Source organism: Phymastichus coffea, unplaced genomic scaffold (assembly GCF_024137745.1).
Source record: "Phymastichus coffea isolate CEN01 unplaced genomic scaffold, Cenicafe_Pcof_1.1 PCOF00127, whole genome shotgun sequence".
NCBI lineage: Eukaryota > Metazoa > Arthropoda > Insecta > Hymenoptera > Eulophidae > Phymastichus > Phymastichus coffea.
In genome coordinates this window covers 441,819-469,219 of record NW_026706938.1, presented here as the reverse complement: position 1 = coordinate 469,219, position 27,401 = coordinate 441,819, and the positions used below count along the sequence as shown (strand labels likewise).

The 27,401-nt window shown below is 35.6% G+C and overlaps 1 protein-coding gene across 2 annotated transcripts in view; it reads right to left on the bottom strand.

Moving 5' to 3' along the window:
- Positions 1-27,401, bottom strand: part of LOC131671486 (scavenger receptor class B member 1-like) — a 41,137-nt gene that overhangs the window by 8,612 nt on the left and 5,124 nt on the right. The window contains exons 1-3 of one of the 2 annotated variants that reach the window (XM_058947941.1): positions 17,353-17,977; positions 6,129-6,384; positions 5,887-6,028 (exon numbers count right to left, since the gene is read on the bottom strand). In XM_058947941.1, the coding sequence (XP_058803924.1) occupies positions 5,887-6,028; positions 6,129-6,384; positions 17,353-17,590 (636 nt within the window). In that variant the 5' untranslated portion in view covers positions 17,591-17,977. Of the gene's footprint in view, positions 1-5,886; positions 6,029-6,128; positions 6,385-17,352; positions 17,978-27,401 lie in introns of those variants that run through there. The other variant, XM_058947942.1, reaches the window with a different exon arrangement.

The window sequence follows — 27,401 nt, the reverse complement described above, 5'->3', positions numbered from 1 at the left end:
TAAGGATTGAGTGGTTTATAATTCAAAGTATTAGAAAAAGGTGTAATATTTAAAATAGGTTTATTAACAAAAATGATTAAGTTTTATTTATTTTCGTATATGGTTTCTTAACTGCAAGATATTCGAAAGAGTAGATAATATATAAATTAAATATTTATATGAAAAAATAAAAAATATAGAAAAATATACTAAACTCAATATTTCATTGTCCAATGAAAATAACACAGATCCATAAAATAAATAATTGTAATTGTTGTTGGCCAACTGACGATCATTTCCGAAGTAATTGTTTGCGTAGAACTCGAATCCGAAGTCAGAATTAATCCATCACATCGGGTTTTTAGATATCCAAACTCAGGCGAAAAAAGCAGTTTTTGGTATATTTGAGGTTTTGTAAAAAATGTTCTGAAAAAAATTACCCAAAAGATCAATTCTTACCCTTCAGAATCTTTTTTCAGATTTGAGACTTTTTTCCATGGAGATATCGATGATTGAAGTTTTATTGTTATAAAGTATTAAAGTATTTTTGCATATGCTATTATGCGTATCCGAAAATTAGCTGGTTCAAAATTACTGAAATAGTTGACTTCGATCAACCATATCTTAAATCTGAAAAATAGATTTTGAAGAGTAAGAGTTGGCCTTTCGGAGAATTCTCTTTGTTTATAGAAAAAATTCTTTTTCACAACGCTACAGAACCTCCAATCTACCAAAAAACTACCTTTTTCGCCTCTTTAAGTTAGGATATCTAAAAAACCTGATATGATGGACAAATTCTAACTTTGGATTTGAATTTTACGCAAAAACTTACTTTGAAATTGACCCTCGGTTAACCAACAACACAATCATATTAATCTTTATAATGAGTAAATAATAATATCAAGTAAATTATAAATAGAACAGAGATGTTATTTTAGCCCCAAACGGATTTGAATACGATGAATAATCGTAAAGACGTCTCTTGCATTTGAATTACTTTGTATTTGTAATCATTACGCCATTGTGGTGATTTTGTTTTGAAAGGCTACATTCAGCGGTTGTATTGAATGGTTCAAAAACTTCGATTAATAATCGTATATTTTATCGCGATTTTGAAATATATGTGTGCGCGTATATGTAACGTGATTATTGATGAAAGATTTCGTATCTGAAAAAAGTATTAAAATCAGATCGGTTTTTATGAATATACTCAAAGTATTGTGAATATATACAAAGTACATTAATGACATTTTGTACATAAATTTTTCGACACTCCGTACGGAAAGTGCGTTTTTCCCGCACGCTCGGCAAAAAACGTGTGTTGAAAATCGCACTTTCCAACGTCGTATCAAAAAATGAATCGGTACGGCACATATACAGCACTCGCTTCGCTCGGGCGTAAACGCCACACGAGACAAGAATCTACTTTCCCGCACTTGTATCGTAATGTACTATATTACAACCACTTTCCAATTAACACGCAATTCTTGATCAAACTAATGATAAATCACATAACCTAAATATGCATGTATCAATAAAATATTTCAGTGTATGGCTTTATGGCTTTTAGTGACTTAACATGTTTTTTATCGGTAAAGAATCAAATGTATAATTGTTGAATAAAATAATAGTAATAAATCGATGAATTAAAAAAACAAAGAAGGTAACACAAAGAGCAAATCAGCCTTGTTATCCAGATTTTAGTTTCCAATAGATTTATTACCATGCAGATCAAAAAACTTTTTTAAAAAAAAGTTGTTCTACTATGTGTTGCGAAATATTCCTAAATAATCTTTCTTCTAGGTAAAAAGCACCACGTGTTCCTAATGTTAGCGATGAAGATCCAAGCGTATATTACTCGTTCTTTTACTGTTATCCGTTCCATTTAGACTTCGCGTATATCACTATATTTCGTTTTCTTTTTCTTCCGACTATCATCTTCATTTTCTTTTTTAAAACAAAAAAGTTGATATTTTTTGAAATAGTTATTTGGATATCATAAATGTTTTGCTATATTATTACATTTAATAAAAGAATTACGGAATAACTTTTAATATCACATGCTTTCTTCTTTGATAAAATTGAAAGTGATATAAACGAGTACTAGGCACTCTTCTTTTTTAATGGCAACTTTTCGCACGTGGTTCAAGATTTTAATATATATGTATGAATAAAGAAATAGTTTTATTTTGGAAAACAAAACGAGATAAAACAACTGAATTGTTATGTAATAATAATCCGACAATTTGTATTTCACCCTTCAAATTATTTTATGACGAATAATTAGGCAGGGATATAAATCTTAATAATAATTATATATGTATATAATTGTGTTATATATAATGTATAACTATATTAATTGCGACTAATGTAATTCGTGTATATGTACTCTGGTAATAATAATAATAATTCATCGAAGATATTGTTAATTTAAGTGAAGAAAAATTATTTTTCTCAGTTGTACAGAATGTGAATACGCAATAAATTATTTGCTTATTTAATAATACATCTTGTCGAGAAATTTAGGTTGCGACAGCGCAGCGCAACTCAAGTTTATTGTTACTTTGAAAACTCAAAACATAATATTTCTTTGTGCTTGGCTTATAAATTATTTGCATTATAACTGTTCATCCAAGCAAACGGTTTCCGTTCATAATCAGAACGCGAATGAAGTTGTAAACGCAACGAAAGTGACGAAATAACTCATAAAGTATGCAGCAAACACAAGAGCTCTCATCATCCTGCAAATCTTCTGGATTTTCACAATTGATGAATATGGAGAGCATTCAAGAAAAAGACAACAAACTGTATGAAAGAAACGAGGAAGAAAGAAAGAAAAGAAACGAGACAGGCTAATCTCTAACAGTCAAAAATTACACAACTAGCTTGTTACACGATGCTTACGTTATATGGCCATTAAATGCCTTCTGGCGCGATGATCCGATTGGTATTTTTTCTTCAGTCGTTAGAGGAAACGTTCGGTTCGCAATCGACGATTATCCGCATACGGATCGTCGACCTCACGATGAACTCTGACCTAACTAAACACAGTCGACTCACAAAATCGAAATCATCGTTTCGCTTTCGTTTTTCTCCCAACTGTCCATTTAGATTTTTTGTATTTTTTGGAATTCGGAACGTGCGTCACAGGTCGAATTGTGATTCACTCGGTGCTCAAGATTAATCATGCGACGGAGAGTCTGCGGCAGCAAATCATTCGTCGAATTAACATTTTACAATGTGTAATCAGATATGCCAGCGGCATTCTTTTTCTCTTCCAACTGATTGTATGAAAAATTACAAGTAGTCTTGTACCGTAGGATACGCTTCAGTGTTGGTACATAACTGTTCACTGCATAACGCAGTGATAGTGCACCAAATAAAAAACGGCCTAAATTTTTATTTATCGCGTTAAATTAGCAATGAAGATAGAATTGGGTCTTGATATATGTAAAAGAGATAGATTTCGTTCTGCTCTAATAAAAATGCGATAGCCTTGACCTCTTATGAAATTAACTGTTTTTTAATTCTGTGTTTTGTCCACATTTTAACATTCGGTTCGTTATATTGGTATTAATCTACATGCTACGTGCCAGTAATCATGTATATTAGATATATGTATGTTGTTAGATAATATATAAACGTAAGCCAATAACGAATAACGAAATGTAAAAATCAGGAAGATATATATGTAGGAGATTGAAGTCTATTCAAGATTTTTTAGCAGAGTAATGATTAAAATGTCGATTTGGGAATTTGTCAAATTTACATTTTGGCAGTTACGGTCTTTATAAATAACATGTATTAAAATCGAATCGTGAGTAGATTAGCTAAACTTAGAGTAGCTAACTATTTTTGTGAAGAATTCGAAATTAAAAATCCGCAAAAAAACAAGACGAGACGAGACCATGCTCCAAAAATATCCGATTACATTAAATATATGTAAATTCAACGTTTTAGTGACGTTTTTAATTAGCTGCTATTTAAAATAAGATACGGTGTAAAGTATATTTTAAAATAAAAACTGACGAATAAGATTCTACGAGTGCTGTTTTCTCCAACTAAAAAACGAACTGAGCCTTCAAAAAACATTTTGACGAAAGCTTGATGTATTGAAGACAATCAGTGATAGTTGTAAAGCAAACTTAATTAATCGTTCCGATTAAGCCACAATGTAGGACGATGATAATTATTATCGCTTAACGATGTTGTAAAGCGAATAACAATTTACGTACACACTTTGTAAGAAAAAGTTTGCTTGTAATTGAACATGATAGGATATTCATAGTCATGAATTCTGTAACAATCATAAGTTGCATATGCATATTTTATTCTATGTACTTCGTAAAGACATTAGAAGGTCAAAACAATATTGATTTAATTTATCACGAATTTTGAAGGTTAGTGAAAATTATTTGTGCATTATTTATCAAAAGTTTGACAGTCCATACGTCAATATATTAGTATATCGGCGCCCTGTTATTACAGGTTTTCAAGAGCACGAAAACAACTTTTTCAGCAAGTTCTATTCGTGGGCAGCAAGGTTCTGTTATTGACCATCAAAGGGTCACGTAAAATATCAGAAATCGTGTAATGTGCGATGTGAAAAAAGTTGAGAATTTGCGACAGGTGGACGAGGGTAGATGACCTTTACCAAAGATGGAACTCATGGTCCATGAATTATTACGCTATACTTATCGAACAACAGCAAAGCGATAGACTGCGTTTCTTTTATTCATACGTAAGCGAAACCAAATTTTCGTCGTTTTATTCGCGAATGCGTATTATAAGTTGTAGCAATAGCAATTGGAGGACCCCCAGTATAAATATGACGACACCGAGATCTATTAAGATTGCAAAAAGATAAAAATCGGCCTGAAGTACATCGAGCTAGACATAAATTTCTCGTGACAACGGTCGGCCATTCATATCGGACACATTGACGGTGTTACGTAGTCGAGGGGGAACCACGAAATCCTGACCTTGGCAAGGCCACTTGGATATTTCGCATCACGCGCACGAACATAAAGCGCGATATACAGCGAGCGGTTAACAACCTGATCACCGCTTCAGGTGCATTATCTTACCAGCAAAAATTACGTTGTAACCGGTCCTTTTCCACGCGACGTTTATCGGTTTAATCAATCGAAGGGTGTAATCAATCGTCACTTCAATGCCAAACAAATTACAGCCTGCGATTACTGGACGTAATAGGATTCGTACGGAATGCAGATACTATTAAGAAGTCTTGATCACGAGCTTTCAAGTTTTCACGGCATTCCGTTGAGCGAATTCGTCATTGACTTCAAGTTCTCCGGTTCCTTTTAACTTTCAATACGAGGTTTGTAATCGCTCGAAAATTGTAGCTGTGTGCGACTGTATTAAACGAGTTTCCGACGATCGCAATGTATGCAGCACTATATCGTTGTACTTCATTGATGCAATTACGTTGGAAATTTCACTTAATGTTACCAAGACGAGGTCTTGCACGACATTTCAACAAAAAGTCATCATCTTTTACACGAATTAATAACTATGACAGAAACGTATCTAAAAAAAGTTTCCGCCGTAATGAGCAGTTCACAGCGATTTTTAATTCGAATCAGACGTAGGAAATTGATTTTCTCGGAAAAAGTGAAATGAAACGTATATGTGTATACGTCATTATATCTTATATATATATATATATATATATATATATATATATATATATATATATATCTGTACGTGCAAGCGCTTGAAACATTAACAGTTACAGGTGTGTCAAAGCTGATGACGTATTGCTTGAAGAGGTAGGTGCTTGAAATGCTTAAAAATAATCTTAAATATTGAAAGCTCCGTTGTATTTGATTTGAGTTGAAACCCGTAGCATAAATATTTTCATCGAATTGAAAAGGTAAAACTCACCAATAGAGCAATATTTGGCATAACAACGATATCGCTTTCTGTCCCGTTGCTCAATTCGGGTACGAATTCCAGAGGATGAAGAGGTATCGCAGTGACAGTTCCATTGTCATTGAAAGTGACGTTGCCATGCTCCAGATACTCCCTAATTAACGGAAATGCGAACAATCAATTCTAGTCCTTCGGCGAAAAGGACGCGGGTAAAATGGAATGACGCGATTGATCGAGAATATTACGGTACGCACTTGTAGACGTAGGGACCGATCTCTTGGATTTTGAGTTTGCTGTCTTGACGGCTCATATAAGCTTCGTGATTGGTCACGTTGAAGAGGTAAACTTTGAGGTAAAGATCCACCGGTGGTGCACGCCAAATCTCGTAGATCTCACCGCCAGGACCAAAGGTTGACTTCCACTTAAAAATGAAATCGTACGGCTGAATCACCAGCACTAGAGTTCCGATTAATAGTCCCAATAGGCCCGCTGCCATAAGCGTAAATATACCTGAAACAAATTGATACGTTTATCACGAGACTCCGATCATTAGCTTGTCCGAGGATTTTTATAAATTCTAAACCAACGAATCGGTTAAGCGCCAGTCATAACTTTAGCTCATAGAAATGAAAAATGAAGCAACACACGTAAAGCCCATAGAATTGATCACACGCTCTCGTTGAATTCGTTTACTGTCGCTTCATTCTTCCAGATCAGTTTGTTTTGGCCCGCATAAATTCTACTCTGAAAGATCATCTAAGAAACTAAGCAACGAAAGATCACGTTCGCGCGTCGTTCCCGCGTCGAAGAACAAAACGAAAATTTGCATGCGCCGAAAATATGTGAATCGCGTTGTCGCCGAGGCTTCAATGATCGTCTATTCGCGTATTACATGCGATGTGAAAAACGTTCGCGATTCGTGCACGTAGACACTGTTGGGGTATTCCAGAACAAAAGGAGAAACACGAGACACGGAGGCGGATATCTGGCTGGTCGGATGAGCGCACACACAGTTGACAGCTCCGCAATTTGCGCGTGCATACGAGCTGTATACGCTGATTCAAGGATATCTCGGCCGATCGAGTCTTTCGTGACTTGGCGGTTAACGAGGAATCTCAAGTCAGAAGCTAGCGTGGATGAAAGATCGTTGCGCAGCGAAAAGAAGGAAAAATTGGCCGCGTTAAACCGATCGACGCAGATCCATTTCGACCGGCCTGAAGTAAGCCGACCCCAAACGAAGCCAAGTACGACGATCGCACGCGTAAAAAACGCGCGGGAATGATAATTGCCGAAGCACGACGATCGCGCTGCGGCCGTGATCTTCTTCGATGCGTGCGCACGAGCCGAGGACTTGAAAATTGCACAATGGCGCGTATGCTGCAATCTGGATCGATGGCGGCAAAAAAGGGAGAGAATAAAAAGAAGCTCAAAGTCGAGGTTACGCAAACGGCCTATTGGATTGTGCGCAGTCCGCGACATTCTCGATAGCGCGATGACATTAGATACAACCCCCGGGGCGCGCGTGCGTCTTATCGATCGAGCTTCGACATGTAACGCTCAATGACGTATCAATGAGCATCGTTTTTTTTTTTTTGGCCTCTTGTTATTTTCGTTAAATGGTCTAGTTTCATAATTATCGATCGGTAAGCGCGCTGTTACATATATCAGTGACACCGGCATCCCTTCAACTTAAATACCATATTATTTTTGTTCCTATGACGAAAAATTACTGGTGATATTGCTCTCTGCATGCATGCATCAAGCGTACATCAAAACTAAACGAAAGCGCTTATCAGAGTTTTTAGCCGTGAAATCACGGGCGAGATGCGAGAGCTTCAGTTCAGTCATTTTGCAATTAACACGAGGGAATATTGACTTTGAACTTAGGTGATGCTTTTTTCTTTGAACTCATTTGAAATTGGTCTCGAAACGATATATATTTCAATGTCGTGTCAGCGATAACATGAGTTTGGAGCATACTACCGATACGATGTAATTGCAAACAAAAAACAATTGTTTTCCTTCTCGTGATAGATTTATGCTCCTACTAAAGATTTCCGAAGTCGACCGAATTTCCCTGACCGCTTATTTTTAACATCGCTCATTGAATCCTTGAATGTTTGGAAAATAAATGACTTGGCGCAGACTGACTCAGTGAAAAGATTGGAAAAAGAGTCCATTGCTGATGTTAATTTTTCCTTTTGTGAAATGAAATTCCTGTTCAACTATTTATAAGAATTGAAGAGGTTTTCGAAAAAGCAAGTGTGACAAGAAATACGTTAGAAGTAGTCAGTTTGAGAAAACAACCTGATTTTCCTTTGATTTGTTTGACAAGTATTATAAACAAAGAGAAAGAATAATAGCTATTTGTTTATTTTGACAGCGAATTGATAGCTATGGTCGAGGTGTACGTGGGTCAAATAGGCTTTTGTCCCTTTGTCCAATAGTCGCAAGTATAGTTTGCGAGCGATGACTCGCGTGTCGCCGCGCGCGAATGCAAATTAGCCGACTGGTTAATCAGGTCGTTCCGAAACGGAATCACGTATGGCGAAATATCCTTCGTGCCACGGTTGGCTCAACTATCAAGTTCTTTCCGATCCGATCGCGCGCATTGACTCATTCGCCTGCACCTCGTCTAGCTTGACTAGTGTTTGCAGACTAACTCGAGGAAGTTTTGGGAATCAAACTTGTTTCCTCTTGTTTTTCGTCCTACGCACTACCGCTTAGCTTTCCAAGCTCGAATATCACACTTGACGTCGTATTCAATAAATTATTTCGACTAATTTAATAAAACAAGTGTGTATTGATTGCCTAACTCGATGAAAAACAATTACTATTCTACGATATTATCTGATACATTTAGAACGGCGTAAAGATGTCCAGCGGATTATCTCAACTTATAATATTCGATTTGAAAATAAAGTATCTTTATTCAAGAATAAAAATTTCGATCTCATGATTTAATCTGATCCATAGAATTTAACGAACATTGGAGATGTCCTTTGATATACAGCTTTATTATGAAATTTTATTTAATAGTTTAACTGTACGATATAAGATATAGACGAATTTTCATAGATGCGTATAAGGAAACAGTTAAGTCTATTTTTTCATCGATATTGCTTGTGAATAATGCGTAACAAATTGCAAAAATGTTGTTAGCATTGAAGTGTTCTCGCGAAACATAGATGAATTAAATATTTCTGCATACTGTCGCGCGTCTATATCAAATGGTTGGATTGCAAATTGTAAGAACCGACCGTCTGAAGTTCTCAGGAAATATCGCCCCAAGCTTATTTTCGTGGGGATCGAGTGAAGGTAAAATTACAAACACAAAATCAAGAAATACCTTTCACCGTCATCTTAAAGTAATGTTGTATTGAGTCATTTTGAGATGTAAATTCGAAGATTATTGAAATGAGAAGTGGCGCGATATACTAATGTGATTAGCCAATAATGTTTTATGTCTGCTTGCTAATAATAATTATAAGACAAAGGATGTTTACAAAAGTCTATTTATATATGCGTCGATAATTTAGTATCACTTAAATGTTCGCACAAATGGCGTTTACAAAAAGATATTCATTTCTATGTAAATAAATTGGACAAATAGCAATCGAGAAAATAGTCGACAAAGGCGTCGGAAAATAAGACTGGTTTTAATAAGGTGATTACTCGCTGAGTCTGCAGATTGCGGTCAATCGCGAGGGACTAACCGATTCGCCGGTAGGTCGGATGCGTGCGACAACGCGCCGAACGCTTTCGCCTTTTCCCGAGCGAGTGCGCGCCGCGTTCCCGCCTTGCCGGAATCTCGGCGACCGTTGCGCAACGAAATGCACTTTGCATAATGCGCCGCGGAGCCGGGGCGACAATTTCACGTGAAAGCGCAGCCCGAAATCGGCGCGACGCTCGCGTACCCGTGGCTGCGGCGGAGCTCGATTTCGCAACGCCGGCAGACGCGCATCTAGCAAGACGCCAGGCCTAGTTCAGTAGCATCGGCTTATCTCGCACGCGAGGCGACTGATAAATTAGCGGGCAGCTCGTCGGGGCGAGCCGCTAATCGAGGCCGAACGTGCGTGCATGCGCGTTCGCCGTTCTCTCGCTCTTCCCATCCTCGTCGTCCGACAGCCATTTGTCAGTTGATCGCGTCTGCCTTATTTATGCGCTCCAGCGACGGGGGATCGAGGGAGGCACGAGACTCTTTCCTTTGCTAGATTACGCGATGGAGCGCTCGCACGTATCGTCGGTTCGAAGACCTCGCGTCGCTTCGCCGATAATGCCGACTCGACAACGCCTCTCTCGGCACGTACTCTCGCCCTTTTCGTTGCCACTTCTGACCTTGTCTATCGTCTATGTCTTCTTTATGCCAGTCTACATATCGCCCTAACGGCTCGTCACCCTCACCTCGGTATTGCCATTTCTACCCTCTCTCTGTATTTTCCCATTTATATACATTTGGATTTCGAAAACGCGGAAATCAGTGGCCGATCCGTTCTATTACGTAAGTCCCGTGCTGTTTCGCACGCTCTCCGTTACTGCGGCCGGCCGCGGTGGCAGGTTCGCCGAGCTGCACCACGCGCGGAATCATCTTGTTTCGCGAGAGCGCGCATCAACGCCGATAGACAAAGAACCGCATCGCCAAGCAGAGCAATGAATTTTAACGACAAAACAAAAATTACGTATACGCGAGACGACGCCAAAATTTTTTTAATACCTTTCAAATCGTCAAAGCCATGGTGTCACTGCACCTCATCACTTTTTTCGTACTTATAATACTTTGTCTTCCAAACTGAGTATCTCTAAGGCTCGATTGCCTACTTATCTATGGGCAGAAGCAATTATTTGCATACGTGAAATCGGTACACCAGAGATAGTAGAGGCCAGGATATTTCAACAATGAATGGCTAGTTGTGAAAATAAGAATTGCCCTTGATAGATCAAAATTGACGAGAGAATTGATCTAATTATATAACGATCCTAGTTTCGTTATATAATTAATATGTTTAATAAAATCATATGAAATTTTAAAAATTTATATGGAAGTACAAAACACTAGATTGTCTCATAATAAAAACTTTGACGGCTTAACTTGCAAATTGCCGTGATTCATGACTTGTTTCTTGAATATTCTTTGGCATATTTATCCAGTGTACATGAGCATTTAGGGTAAAGAAATCGCCTAACATTAGGCATACATTCTGAGTTGATCATATATTTACTTCGAGCTTGATGTTACACGTACCTTGATAATATTGAAGATCAATAAATTCTATTTCTTAATAAATTTCTAATTGAGACGTTTGCATGCAGATATATAACATCCGCTATGCAAATTAAATACGGATGTAGAACAATTCTTCGTCAACTAAAGGCCTATCTGTAGTCACCCGATGCTTACATCGAATAGAATTAAAGCTAGCGTCAAACAATTGTTCGCATTAACTGCGACGCTGGTAATAAAATACGTGATTCCGTGTGAACGCGAAAAACAATAAGAGATAAAAGAAGAGTTTGATATTCATCAAAACAAATACTGGATACAATTATTGATAATTTATTATAATTATGTATATTCGCACAAAGCAGCAATGTTAAATGAACTTAAAAAGAATAAAATCAATGTTTCCGATGAAAATCAAGTTTCTTTTTTATCATCGCGTATTACGTCAATATGAAGATTGCCGTTCCCAACTCAAGGATTCGCAATAATTGATCGCTAAATTTATCGTCGATCAATCAATCGGTGTATTTAAAATGTGCAATGGAGGCATTGTCGAAGTAGTTAGAAAAAAAAGATGGCATCTGTTAGAAACGCATCAGCCGCGAAACAAAGAAGCAGAGAAGAGAAGCAAGCGTAGTAAACACAACAAACCGACGGCGACTCGGTCGAACGCCTGGGAATTTCTAGTTATTTGTTGGCAAATTTCCCCCGGTGAACCGGTTTCGCCAGTTGCCACGCAACTGCATACTCCTCGGGACCCTCGGACCTGTTATCTCTGCACTCTCACCGTCGCTGCTGCTCTGCACCCGCACGAACGAGATCGACATTCAAGTTTAAGCTTATTTCAGCTGACCGAAATTCTCACTGAATTAAAAACTTGCCGTGAAAAATTTCTTTGTTGCGGCTTAAATTTTTTGCATTCAAAATTAATTTAATAAGTCTTATTTTTTGTTTTCTGCATCTTTTCTTTTGCGTTTGTTCACTACTTACAAACTTTAATTGCATTTTCTGTCACTTGATGGCGACGTGTATTTTTCAAAATAAAGATATATCGTATAATAGTTAATTTGACGGATGTTAATAGATCTGTTATTTCAAGCTACGTCAACCCCATAGCCAACTCATAGAAAAAATTTCACAGATCCGTATCGTGCTGTTTGCATGTTCAGAAAATATTCTAAATATTATTCGATCAGTACAGCATTTGCTATTCGCATCTAAAATTGATAATGCTAATGTGAATTTTGTACTACCAAGAAAAAATTCTATTATAATTTACTCTGAATCAGAATTAAAATATGATTACACCTACACTAATTAAGAATCATTTCTTTATAAGCATGGCTATCTCGCCGCCAACATTTGAGTATCGCGTATAAGATAAATTGGCTTCCTACAGATTGACCGCTAAATTTATCGCAATAAAGCAGTTTTTAAACTCATCAAACTGGTTGAAAAACATATGTACACGTACGGATTTGTTAAATAAAATATGGATCTGCTAAATGAAAAATACTTAAGCTTCGTTTTTGAGCTTTGCAGTTTTTATTAAAATAAAAACGTATTTTAAGATGAAAAAGAGAAAAATTACGGAAACAAGTTTGAATGTGAGACGTAAGCTTTCGTGCGAGGTACAACTGGAACTGACCTGGGAGTGCATTTCGATAATAGTGCGAGAAAGTGATTTGATTTTCGCGTAAACGTTTGAAAAGGCCACACGAGAATAAAATCACTTGGCGCACATGTATCAAACTTAATTTTTTTATACAACGTGTGAGACGCGAGATTTCAAGCACGTTCGTTTCTCCGAGCGTGACTGTCAAAAAAGTTCTTTCGTGGGCCCTGATCAACAGATTCAGTGTTATTCTAGATAAGTCTTATTCGCTGATGTAACCTTTTTATCTTTACTGACTTATTGAGTGCTTTATTAGTAATAGCAGAAAAGATAAGTTAATTAAACTGTCGTTACAGCGTGGAAAGGACTTCCGTACACGCCGAATTATTTGACATGCATAATCAGTATGAGATACTATTTGTTTTTCAGTATATTATTTTGAAGTTTTAGGTGTCATACATAATTAATTACTCTTGTAAGTGTTCAGCTTCAAACAAAGTTCGACAAGTTTAATGTATATGTGTGCTAATTTCATACAACGATAGACCCATAAATTAAGATATAATGAATAATACGTTACTAAAAATTACGTATCTTCTAGGGTTTATAAAGCAGTCAGAAAATATTAACGAAAATTTTGTTAATAAGAAAACTTAAATTAAATAATAGAAATAATATTAAGAAAACGATTTGATGTGTTGTTACTTTAACGTACGTTCATAAAATGTGCATGTTTTAATTAGTCGGGGCATTAGTGATACTCGAGTATTTGTTTAGAGCGTTCGCAGTTTTATACGCTTTCCTTCAGTTTTTAGAATCACTGAATTGAAATTTCGAGAGCGACACTAATTTCTGGTCAGTTTTGGAAAATCTCATATAACTGAGTTAATGGAAAACATAGCACATAAATATAAACAGACTAATTTATTTTTTAATAAAAAGTATATTTCAAAAGTTATAAATGTTTGAACAATGTACTATTATCATAAATTACTGTCTTCAAGTTTTCTCAATTTTGCAATACTTTTAATTCCGCGTTGAAAAATATTCTGCCTGTTGCATCTATTAATTAACGAAAATGAAAGCTCCTTACAAATATTGTTGATTAAATTCCAAACATATGATATATAATTTTCTCACTTGTTTCTGCAATAAGATTTAGTCATTTCGATATTCATTGCAATATAAAGAATGTAAATCTAATTTGAGAGGTTCATGGTGTAGAAATATATGTAATCTCTTATTGATGTAGTGGAATTGCAACAGAAGCGAGCATTCGTATATTCAAATTGATTTATTGGCAAAGCTTATCGCGTTTACTTAATCCAATGTTGCCAATACTGAAATCTCAGCGTAATTCAGAACAAAATTCAGAACAACGAACTCCTGCCACACGTCACCGATGAAGTTTTACAAAATATCATACCTTCGATATGTTACGATATGTACGAAGTGTGTATTTTACAATGTTGGTGATCGTCACTAAAACCGATTGAAGTTTAGAATGAAAAATAAATGTTGCGCTATTGGGTTTTCCTGAAAGAAAACTATTTTTGAACATGAACCGATTCAATACTTGAACGCAAAAGGTTTTTTTTTAATGAAAACGAATTGCAAATGAAAAACGTGTCGTGCAGTTTACATAAGCCACTATACATTGGTAGCCATAAATATAAAATAAAAAAATTTTTAATCGGAAATATTCGAAAGACTTCTCTTTTAGTTCCTTTCAATTAATTATTGAATATTTTTATGGTTACGTATGCAGGACCAACTAACAAATTCATGATTGTCTCTAAATCCACTCCGTTCCTTCTTCTAACTTAAGAAAAATAACTGTGACTTTATACATAAGTCACATAAATGACATTATATATAATTAAGTTAAAGATAGATTCAAGTATGAACTTTCATTGTATGATTATTAATTCCATATTATTTATGTTTGCATATATTGGCACATTATAGAATTGTAAGTCTGAACGCATCAAAAATCTTTGTACAGTTTTTTATAAGTTGAAGCACTTGCCACAAAATACGGAGGTAGTATAACAAGCTACGTACATGTATACCGGATACATTATGACATATATATCTTTGGGAAATTTACCGTACTTACTGCGGGTTCACAAAAATACTTTTCACATTTTTTAAGACAAGTGGAAGGTTTACGAATCTAAATTAAATATAAATATTTTATGAGTAATTCTGCAAAACCCGCATATATATTTATCTCTTTTTGGTAATAATAAAAAAATTTACTGATTTCACGCAGACGTTTGACGAACATTTCAATTTTAATGGTTTTCATTTCGTCGTAACAATTTCGAAGTTAAAAATCAAGTTTATTTGTAGAAAGATCCAGAAGTATATCGCAGAACCTACTTCGAATCACGGCGTTAGTGCATTTTATTTTTTGTATACTTGAAAAATATATACAGCTTTAAAAGCTGATAATTTTTAGTTGCAAAACCTGTACAGCTCCAGACATTTCTAATAATAATTTGAAGTGATTAACAGTCGTAAATTATAATGGGTACGGCGGAGTTGGAATTTCACAATTTATCAGTCTTTTGAAAACAATCGAGAGAAGCTAAAGAGCATTAAAAAAACCCTTGTAAGTGTAAAATTAGCAAGTGCACATAGAGATTAGTTTGCTCGCAGCATGAAAATTGAACGACTGTCGACGGGATAACGTCGGAGATAGGCGCAATCGTGCGTTCGTACATTTTTATGCGCTGCGCCGGCTCACGTGAATTTCAAATGAGAGACGCGCGATCCTTTCCCTGAATCTCAAGGCCAGTTCGTGTTCGCGATTCATTTTAACCATTACCTCGGCCCAAAAGAAGACATTTTCACGCGTTTACGCGCATTACAGCAATTGCGCCGACGCCTTATCGACTCGTATATCCGTGAGTAAAAAACTTACTTCTTTTCAACGTTGGGTATAGCAAAATGAGAGGGCTCGGATCTCAATCGCCTAAGGCCAATAGTTAAGTTTCCTTCAAACGCTATGTTTTGTAGCGGAAGTCAAGAAGCTTATTAAAATTGGCAACGCATCTCATACTAATATTCGTCCCAATGATTTGCAAGAACATTTTTCACTCTGCAGTCTGCTAGATCGATTTTCGCTAATGTATTCATATTAATATGTCAGATCAATGCATACATGATATTCTAAGAAATTCAATCTTATTCATTATTTTTCTACGATTATCGAAAAATTCAGAAAAACAGCACCAGTCAACGAACTTTGGCCAATGAAATTAATTAAATTAAACGAGTTACATATTTCATTCATCAGCAGTTTCACAAAAATTTTGGAATAATTATTAAAGATCTTTGCTCCGGTGTCTTTACGAATGAGCAGAAAATATAAAATTGGCTTATTTGTCGTAGCTGACGCGTGACGTAATACGCACAGCCGTCTGCAAAAGCTAAATACTAATCTTAATTAAAAAAAGTGAGTCCAACATTTGCTTGATAAAGTTTACGTAGTGGTTTCATTGCACAATAATGGTTTACTAATAAAATTCGAATTATCAGAGCACAATAATTGAGCACTGTAAACCCGCGAACAGTCGACAAGTGGCATCGACAATTAATTGTTTTTCTATATATTTTGCATTCGTAATCAATATCAGAAACTGATATTAGATCATTGAGTGTCAAGTGAGCGGCGTTAATTAAAGTAATTCATCACTGATGCGTTATAATTAAAAGCGGACGAGCAAACACGAGCAAAAGCAGTCATAACGCGGAAGAATCGGCGGTTGACTGAAGCGCGAAAAATAGGATTGCATGTTAATGTACAATATTGAAAGAAAGATACTTTAGAACACTATAAACGTTTTACACTTTTGTTGTTATTGATTTTTTTTCCATCAATGAAACTTAAAAAAGATGATATTCTGCGAAATATTCAAAATTCGTGAAATTTGGTGTCGAATACGAAATAAAATACAATGTGCAGATATCGGAATTAGTTTATCCTTTAGGCTTTTATCTTACCCTATTTGTACGACGGAAAATATATTTTTCTAGGATTTGAAAATAAAAATTGTTTCTATGTTAAAGCACTCGATCAAGTGTTAATTTCAAAATTCCTATCATTATTTGACTGCAATTTTGACTTAACGGTCAAAGTAACAGAGAGCTATTCGTAATTATCAATAGATTTGATCCATGTGAAACAGCGCAGTTTCGTTTTTCGTGCTACTAATTGATGGGTGAGTTGACATGTCGCGTAAAAAAATTTTAATTTGTTATTTTCTGAATCGTCCGTTGGAGAAAAAACGCTTGATAGGTAAACCGATGTAATGCAATAATTTTATGACGGCAGAAGAAGTAGATTGCAGAATGACGCAGATAAGTACAAGCGGTCGCGATTACGATCTTGAAAAATACGCGCTACATCCGAATTCCGAGACTGACGCATTTCTCTGCAGCGTGTGTATTTTTTTAAAGTGAGATAAGTGTGTTGTCGATATATTTGTATATTATCGTTAAGTGTGCAGATGAGCGTAGTATCAGATACGAAAGAACAAAAAACAAAGAGGCAGCTGTTACACAAAAAATACAGCAGAAAGTGCAATGTACCAAAAAAGATAAGAGAGTAAGTTGATAAGCATGCTTCACTTACTTTTGCCCCACTTGGGCCTGCCATCGGCGTGTACGGGAATGGCATTGTTGAAGAATTGGTTAACGACGACCGAGGACTTGCGGCGCAAGCTGCGCGCGAACAGTGACGGGTCCTGCGTGTCTTTCACGTGTTGCTCGCGCTGCTGCTGCAAGTCATCCTGCCGGTTGGGATTCTGACTGACTATCGAGTAACTCCTGCTCGACAGCCTGTTCCAGATCGAGATAATGTCGTCCTTCATGTTTGTCGAAAGTCGCGGAAGCTCTCGAGGAGCTCGACGACAAGACAAGTACAAATAAGCGCGACACGCGGGACTCACTCAACGGGCCGACAAAGCGCTTGCTTTGCCCACAAAGCAAAGTTCAGTGTAACGAAGCAAGCGATTGTGGCGTCACTGACATGCAAGATGACTTTAGCGTATGCCGAGTACGAAAGCTCGACGCGCTGTCGGAGGGTTCGAGAAAGAGAGAGCGAGCGTCTTGGCGACAGCACGAGTGAGAGGTGCGCAAGGTGTGCGATACGTTTGAAAAGTGCCGAGCTACCTCTTCGAGTCGGCAGAGATTTGTGCGCCCACTCCCACTCTGGGGGACCTGCGTGGCTACTCCGAGGCACGTGGACTGCTGGCCAATAGTCGAACGGCGTCGCAGCTTCTATAGCGCTGTTTCCGCCGAAACGGGGATTTTCAGCACCGGTCTGCGGCTTTGACGCACACGGTGTGCACGCGGCCTCTTTTCTTCTCGATTTGCCCAAAAACCGCATTCAACCGCAGATTTATATTAACAGTATTGACCGTTTGCGTCAGCGATGCTGCGCTTGTTTTGTGCGAAAGAAGCATCATTTTTTCTAACTAATCAAGATCAAAATCAGACGAGTTCATTCGACACAAAAGTGCATTCATATATTATGATTATCGTCACGATGATACCTATTATGTAAATATAGAAAATTTCTTCTTTTCAAGTTTCAATCAATAAATATTTCAATAGTCTAAACGTATGAACACAATTATGCAAAGTGTATATTAATAAAATCAATGTACTCGCGATTCAATAGAACGTTAGCGATGGATAATACGTAGTGGCATCATTAAATTGAATTTTCTGAACCACTGCTATTATTTGACCGTGAGATGCGTTACGCACAACCTCATCTTTGCTTCAATTAATATTAAAGTTCGATTGAAAATACGTTGGCGACAGTCCAGTTACAAAGTAGACGACTCGTTCCTCGTATTCACATAAGGTGTTGGCTTACCCAAAGCGATCTACAACGGAAACAGCGAGTCTATTTGTCGGCTTTCTCACGATCGCAATGAAATATGCAAGAGAAGATATAGCGCATCTTTTGCTGAAACAAGAGAATCCTCTCAAGTTAATTGTGATGCAATGTGGATAGCCGACGTTTTGTTCGCTGACGCTTCTATTTTTGCGGAACACTTTGGGTGCAGGCCGTGCCTTGGCGATAAAATTGCCTGTCATCATCCGGAATTCGAGAGAAAGACCTTTTCTCGGCCAAAAGTATGTTCCAAAATCATGCAACGATTTTTCTTTTATTGTCTGATTTATTAATAAAGTGTAATATTATATTTAGAAACTGCCAGTCATAACTTTTGGCGTAAAATAGTCAAACTACATTTTAAATCATTGAAAAAATGATATTTCATCAAATCATTCTGAATTTAACCAAATTCACTTGTGTGATAAAATAAGAATTTCGAGGTAGACATTCAAAATTAGAAAAATGTAATCGTTACGCTAGAAAAACTAATCGGTCAATGGAAAGATAGGGGTTTCAAGGAAATTTTTCTAAAAATAAGTAAAGAACAAGTAATAAAAGAAGATATAATAGCAACAAAGAGGATGACGTTTGGAAACAAATGAAATTCTGTACTATAACAATTAAATTAAGATATCTCAGTAAATATATGTATTGAAGAATATTTTTTTATTACACTGAAAAGGTACATCAAGATTTGCAGTTCAAGTAGAAGGCTTGTAGTTGAAGTTTTCATGACAGAAAATGATATTTTTGGTAACTTGAAACAAAATATATTCAGATGTTTCTCATTAATATAATAGATAATCTCACGTGACAAGTTACTATTTGATAAATAAAAACAAATAATAAATTGAATCTACCGCTTACGATCTTGTCACGTCGTCTTTCGGAAATCAGCAAATATCTTAATAAACTGTATGAAAACTAAATAATAACATATCTTGTTATAGATATGCTGTGAGCGACTAATTATTTTCTATTATTTCAAACTTATATTTAAGATTGTGAAATGATACGAATATAAACTAAATCTAAAAGCTTAATATTAAACAAAAACTAACAAATGTTTTTCTACAATTAAATAAAAACATCTGTAAAATATTATATATAATATAGAAAAGTGAAAACACATTTATGCTCATACTATTTTCAATATAGATAATTTATGCATAAATACTGTACAAACAAATCAAGATTTACATAAAAATTACTCGCAACACTGGGAATAATTAGTATGTGAATATGGAAGTCGCAATTATTATTATTATAAACATATAAGTAGTTCCATGCAGATTGTTCTGATATATCCTCAACGAAAGATATATTTTGATTCCAGATATTTGCAAAAGTTTTCATCGCTTTAAGAGACTTTTTATACCGTCCGCTGACGTAAAAATCTTCGTCTAATTGGCATGTGCACGAGTGTTGTCATTCGATAATTTGTTATTGGAAATTCCACATTTTTTCCTTCCACTCTATATAGTTGAATGAGTTACTTGAGTTTCTAAATAAAAAGGTTAACTGATTCACAAATAGCATATTTTAAATAAAACTAAACAATTCAAACTGCTGAAACAATATCAGAACAATGCAATTTTCACATTTGAGCGTATTCCATATTCGCCATTTTATTATATTGAATACTAAACATAAGACGGTTTGGAGAACACATTTTTTCTAAACTAATTTGTCAAATAGGATGTTTGTTTATGTTGTAACATTGATGTGGTTAGTTACTACAGGATGATTAATTTGAGATTTTCCTTATTGTTTGAAGGTATACGATACACACGTGGGACTTTTAATAAAAAGAAAAAAACGTCAATGTGAAAAAACACTGTTGTTACCTGTAAGGCGCGTCACAATTTTCATGAAAATCAATGTCTCTTCGTTGCTTTTTTTAGAAATTAAATCGTGATAAATTTATGACGAGGTGCACACGTGAGCACGTGTCTGTCGCACATGAACAATCTATGCAGTGCGTAATCTCAGACTCAATCTGCATTACATCGCACTTCTTTTACCATTTTCATAGTCAACGAGTTAACTTGTATTCAATAGAAGCAATATTTTCCTAGATTCAAATAGCCATAATTTTTCGATACAATTATGAGTAGTTTTGAGATAAAAAGTGTCATTTTCTTCTCCATCAAGCTTTTTTTGTTCAAACTTCTCAACCGTTCGATGCGTGTAAATAAAAATGTAAACGAAGTTTCGGTATCGATTCATTACTCAGACCAATGACAGCATCAAAATTCTAGTTTCAAATAAAGATGTTCAAATGATTAACTGTTTTGTTTTATCAAATCCTCAATGATGTTGCAAAGCAAATATTCTAATTATTCATATACATTTCATTATCGCATTATTCAACTTCACCTTCATGTCGTTCAAATACAATTGTGTTTAAATAACGTACTTAGTATAGTAATAGTACAAAATTTATGAGAAAAACAACGATGATACGATGCTTCGTAAACTCATCTATCTTCGATCGAAAGCTTTTTGCCGAAGTCATTTATTTTCGCGAATTTTCCATAATGCGAGTTTTAAATGAATATCGGGGACACGGGTTGATTCACCTCATCGTTGTGCACGTCATCGTTAGTTCTACTGAGAGTTACTTTTTGCCTAAAATGAATTATTATTAGACGAATAACTTGATATGTTACTCTCGCTAAAAAAAACCTAAACCTTAAATGTTATTGTTCTTTGAAGGTCAAGTTGATACAAAATAATAGTTCTGTAAGTGTTGCCGAAATTCGTGTGTTGACTAATCTAGAATAGTAAAATCATAAGAGTCAGGATGAATTATATTTATAATATAAAAAGTTGTTTCGACATACCTTGAAAAAGTAATATTTGCGTGAGTTTAATATTTTTCTTAATTAAATTTCTACATTTCAGGCAATGTGATACAATACCTAATAAATAAATTTGATTGAGTTATCGAATGTTAAATGCATAGTACGCGCGATTGCACAATAAAAATATTCAAAATGAGATGTTTGTTTATAAGTTAGTTTTGTTTTCTAATTTAACTTGCAGAAATCTAGTAAATGTTTATATATTCAGTACAACAGGTTTTGGGCATCTTGAAAAGTACACTCGGTTTAAGCCATCATCCTGATTTAAAAGCTTATTTCAATTAGAATAATAATCATTAAACATTTTACAAGGAAATAATTTTTTCGACACTCCGTGCGCATAGTGCGTCTTTCCCGCACGCTAGCGGGAAAACGTGCGTTGAAAATCGCACTTTCCACACGTCGTATCAAAAAATACGGTACGGCACATGTTCGGGAAAGAGTTTCCGTTTCGTTCGGGCGTAAACGCCACGCGAGACAAGAATCTACTTTCCCGCACTTGTATCGTAATGTACTATATCTTGAACATTACGAAAAACAATTGTAATCACAATGGTGAATTATAAATAAGTGAGCCAATTTTATGAAACATTGAAATACTTTCAATGAAATTGAGGAGACTAGACAATTGATCGAAGAGACAAAAACTTGAATTTTGTATTCATTTAAAAAGAAAATCGAAAATCAAATTTATGCAAATGCATAAATATGATGTGAAATTGCGAACGTTGATACCAAATTCTCGTATTAAAAAGGGCGAATAAATGTGTGAAAATTTGTCGAAAAAAATCTCATTTTCAAACATGTACCCAATAAATAAAAAATACTTAATCGAGAGTTGATCATTGTCATCCAGTTTTAATAATCTCTCCGAAGGGATCCAATTTTTATCGAGTGAAGCAAGGTCAAGATTTGAGTAGAATGTACAGAGGATACTTCTGACAAAGGAAACATCGACGCAGGAAACCATTGAACTCGCGCTGTAACCCTAGTGAACAGCCTTGCAGACAATGATAATTCTCGTGAAAAAATGCCGGTTGAACTCGCGGCAATAATGGGAAAAATATGAGCTTCCGGTTTTGCGCGAAATTCCACGTGTTGGGCCGGTGCGCGTAAACTCTTTATTACATCTCGGGCGAAATCATGCCATTCAAGCGCACGAATGCGAGCGCGCGACCTGTTCGCCTTCAGCCGTACGCATGCGATCTCTTCGAGATATAGCCGTGCGCGCACGCCTGATGAGTTTCGGTTCTGACACTTACGTACTTAAACTTGCTGGCCTTGAATATTTGGTTTTGCGTAAGATCAGTGATTTTCTTAATAAAAGTTTCCGTTACGTTGTAAATTATCAGCAAAATTACATTTTTTTATTAGTTCAAGTAAGCAACTACTTACATAATAAATCTTAGAATACATTTTCTCTTTTTTTTCAATTCAATTTAAAAATTGACGTAACAGATTTTTGTCGTTCTAAAATATTAGAGTTTTTGATTCTATTAGTTAGAAACAAACAAGAATTGTATTTCACATTACTTTTAAACAAGGAACATTCGTGATCGATCCATGTCAGACACAAATAGAAATATGAAATTCGATTTTGATTGAAAAATAAAAGTTTTGTAAGATGTTTTCACAAAGTAAAATAAGAATAATGTAAGCAAAAAAAATTATATCCCTAAAGAGCTCTTATGCAGTTGTCAGACGCGAGATCTTGACATGCTCACTTTTTGAGAGATATTTTTTAGCCGTCAACCTATCAGCCAATGAGCGATATTGCACGCAATATCGTGACATAGGTGACTAGTCTTGATAATGTGCGTTCTAGCTAGTTTGAATTTAAAAATGGCAACGTTACCTCACGTCTGCATTATGTTTCCTCCTTTTTAATACTCTGATACTTTCAATGTGTCATCAAGAAATAGTCCATTTGTAAGAGCTGGATATTCCAGATATTCCATTTCTATCATCGATCGATAAAACAGCTTAGAATTTTAGGGTGTTTGGCTTTCCGGAATGTTCATTATCCCAATCAGTGTTTCATTCTTATACATAGAAGCATGCTTTTTTGCTCCGCGATGAGCAATGAAAAAAAAAATTGTATGCAAAATACCGATTTCTTGTGACATAATCCACGTGAAATTTACATAATGGAAAGTTCAGTAAATGCGTAATAATTCCATTAACGGCTGATCGCTTCTTTTACGACTTTTACACGAGTGAATCAGAGGAGCAATCTCAGAGTATTCTCGTTGTGACGACCCTTTTTCGCGAACGTTCGGCCATTAGCCAGCTCGTAGAACTTTCCGTTCGTCGATATTTGCCATTCTACAATGTCCTGTTACGTACCTTTTTTTTTCAATTCTTTCTAGACTGATCGGCAGAGCATAGAAGCTTTTTACAAGAACAAAAACTTAATGTCCACGATATCTTCCAGCGATAATTATTGTATTCCTATCGTCTTGCTCACTGGTTGAATCCCATTGAGCGAGCCGTATTTTAATTCCTGTAAATCAATGCGTGCGCTTCAATATGCGTAAAATGGCCTCTATTTTCGTCACAAGGATTATACTTTGAAAACATTCGATTCCTCGGAGTACGGTAACGCGTTTTTCTTTTCAACAATTGTCATGGCAAACGTTATTTTATAACTGTTTATTGCTCAATGTCAAAAATTCATGATCTCCATACATTACAGAGACATTGTTGGATATTGTAAATCTTGTATTGGCGGATGTAATTAATCCTGCTGGTATTTTCATACTCGTTTGTGATGAGGTCTGTTTGACATTTATAACTATACTTTATGCGTTTGATATGCCTTGAAATTAATTAGCCAAGCTTGATTCCCGATAGCACTCAACTTATGACTCGAGCAATTGTGATAATGTGATTAGTCTACGTAAATATTGAGACTTGTTGTTCATGTACATAGCTTTCCTTAAGCTACGATGAGTAAATTATTGTTGCGAGCTCACGCGATAGAAACAAATTTAATCTGCCAATCAATTATATAACATAACAAGATGAACTTAATACAACTATTTTAATTTTAAGTGTAGAATTATCATGAAATTTGTATGTGCGATAAAATTATTGCAGCCATAATGCAAAGCCATTACCAGGTACTTCGCTTCAGGTTGTAAAACAAATTAAAGGGATAAAATATGTTACTGATCTTGTTTGTGTGAAAAATTTTGGTTGATTTCGCGCCGGTGTCAATTATAAAGTATTGAATGACAAGAATGTAGATTAAATTTCGATTCACATTTTAAAATAATGAGCGTGAAAAATTTTCTTGAGAGATTCCAAATTCTTTGTCATTCTGAATAGTTTCAATTTTGAAATATGTGAGCAACGATAACTTTTAATTTTCTTTGGAATAGTGAAATGTCTGAATGTCAAAGTGAATTACCAGCAAATATGTATGAGGATTCGTTTTTAGCGCATGTTTGTCATACCGATAAATGATATGCGATGGAGCATATTAACGAAAACAAGTCAAACCACAAATTCAAACGTCCACGTATAAAAATATCAGATACAAGTCACATAATTGACGCGGAAATATTCTTTATAGCTAATGTAGTATATGTAGCTAATATTAATCCTGGTCTACCTATCAAAATTCTACCTATTGAAATTTTACTATTAGTACCTTATTTTCCGGATAAGTATAGATCTTAGATCTTATTGATGATAGTGAAGTAATTATTATTCTTGGGATTCGATTTACTTATATTTAAAATTTTCCCTCGGCCACCTCATGACATACAATAGAATCATTTTATAGTACCAAAAAAGAAAACTAATGTAAGAAGATAGATTGGTTGATAACGATTGATAAATGAGTTATAGGAGCCATTTTAGTTTTCTCATTCGGCATTTCCAGAAAACAAATGAAGTGTAAACGTGCTACTCATTATTTTCCAGGGCTAAACGTATTAAATATCAATTATAATAATCATATTAATACATGAAAAGTGTTTATATTTATTTATATGCCTTGGTGCTGAAAGCACCAACAAATCTTCGGGAACTCATGGAACTTCACGTGATGAACTTTGTTATTTTGCAAATTTTATTCGAATGTAATTTAAAGGGTATATAATCGATTAATGCACGTGTTTTCACATGTGACTGTCGCTAACGAATTGATAACAATTTGGTCCGAATTCAAAAGAATATGAAGCTGATAACATAGCACGTGGTATGTTACGAGATTGTAACATGTCATGGTCAATGAGTCCAAGAAAGAACTGTTAAACATGAAAGTTCGCATTTTCATGCGTTTGGATAGATATTGATTATGCATTCATTCGTAAAAACTGTAGTATTGCTAAATTGATGTATAGTAATGCTAAGCACTGGAATAACATTTCAGATTATTATCTTTGCAACGTGATCCGTTTTTTGTCTTTGATATGGTTATATTCACCAACAGCTACTCGTATGAATGGTACATTTAACGTGACGTTGATAAAGGACAATTTTTCTGCATCTATTATAATAATGAATAGTTCAGTATCATCGACTAGACAGTCTTATTCCTTTCATTATTTCCGGAGAACAGGCTAAGCGCTAAGCTTTGTTTCTGATAATTTTATTGGGCGCCTTTCTACTTTAAGCTTACTAAGACCGCGACAGTGGATCACCGATTTGCATGTAATTTTCCAAATTTTTTTATGCAAAAAACATATAAGAAACCAGTCATTCGGCCTAATATTATTTTTTTGCACACAAGTGCGGTCGTGTCGTAGTCTCCTCTATATAGGAGTCAATGCTGATAGAAATCTAATACGTCGAAACCATTAAAAACAGAGTTTACCACTCTCCTATTAGAGGTTCGCCAAAACAATGTGAGGAGCGACCCTCGTCTCTCGAAAGTTCGAATCCGGTTCTTGAAATGCCAGTTCCGCTTGCAACAGTAGAAGAATTCTATCGTTTAATAAATAAATATAAGCAATCCAAGTATTTTTTATCAAGCCGACGAAGTAATTTATTTAATAAATCTGATATAATGTCTGAAGCCGGGATGCACTGTAGTTTGATATGGATCTGACATTTTAAAATCACGTGTTGTGCACCGCAAAAAAATGGAATTTTTTCAATAATATCACCCTTCCGCTCACGCGACGATAGAATTGCTTCATAATTCAGGCGCACGTGCGCGGAATGTCTGCGATATTAGTATATTGATCGTAATACGCGATCGTAAAGTCGAGCTAGCATCCTCCTTTTTCTGTTATGTTTTTTATCGGTGCCAAGCAGCTTATTTTAGAGTGACGTCACGCGTCGTAATTTTCTATTGGCGCGAGAGTCACAGTGATAAATCGCTTTACTTTTCTTCAATAAAAATAACTTGTTTTAGCTACGCAGTCAGATTTGAAATAATTTAAGTCACGCTGACGACAGACTTTTTCGATCAAAAGTTAGCTCCAAGATATATAAGTGAAAGCACGAAAAGCCGAAACTCATATATATATATATATATATATATGTGTGCGTGCGTGTGTGTGTGTGTGTCTGTGTGTGTGTGTGTATAATCGTATTTTCCATCAATTTTGTGACAATGATTATTGAGAAATAGTATCATCGCGAATCTTGAATTTTGATGAAGCTCAAGTATGAGGATAAAGATGAACTTTGAAAAGCGTGACGTGAGCGTAGCGGAATTTAAATGCAATGCGTCTGATCAGAAGAAGTCACCCTGACAATGTAAAATCTCAGGTTCCGGTCAACGCCTCATAAAAAAAAGCCGCTGCATATTCATATTGCCGGATGAAAAACCTTGAACCCACACAATCGCTGCTAAGCAGACTTTCGTAATGTCGCCTGAACTGAGCTATTTTTGTAAGAAGCGTAAAGTTCGTAATTTTCCACGAGCGACCCTTCACTCGTCCTTAGGCT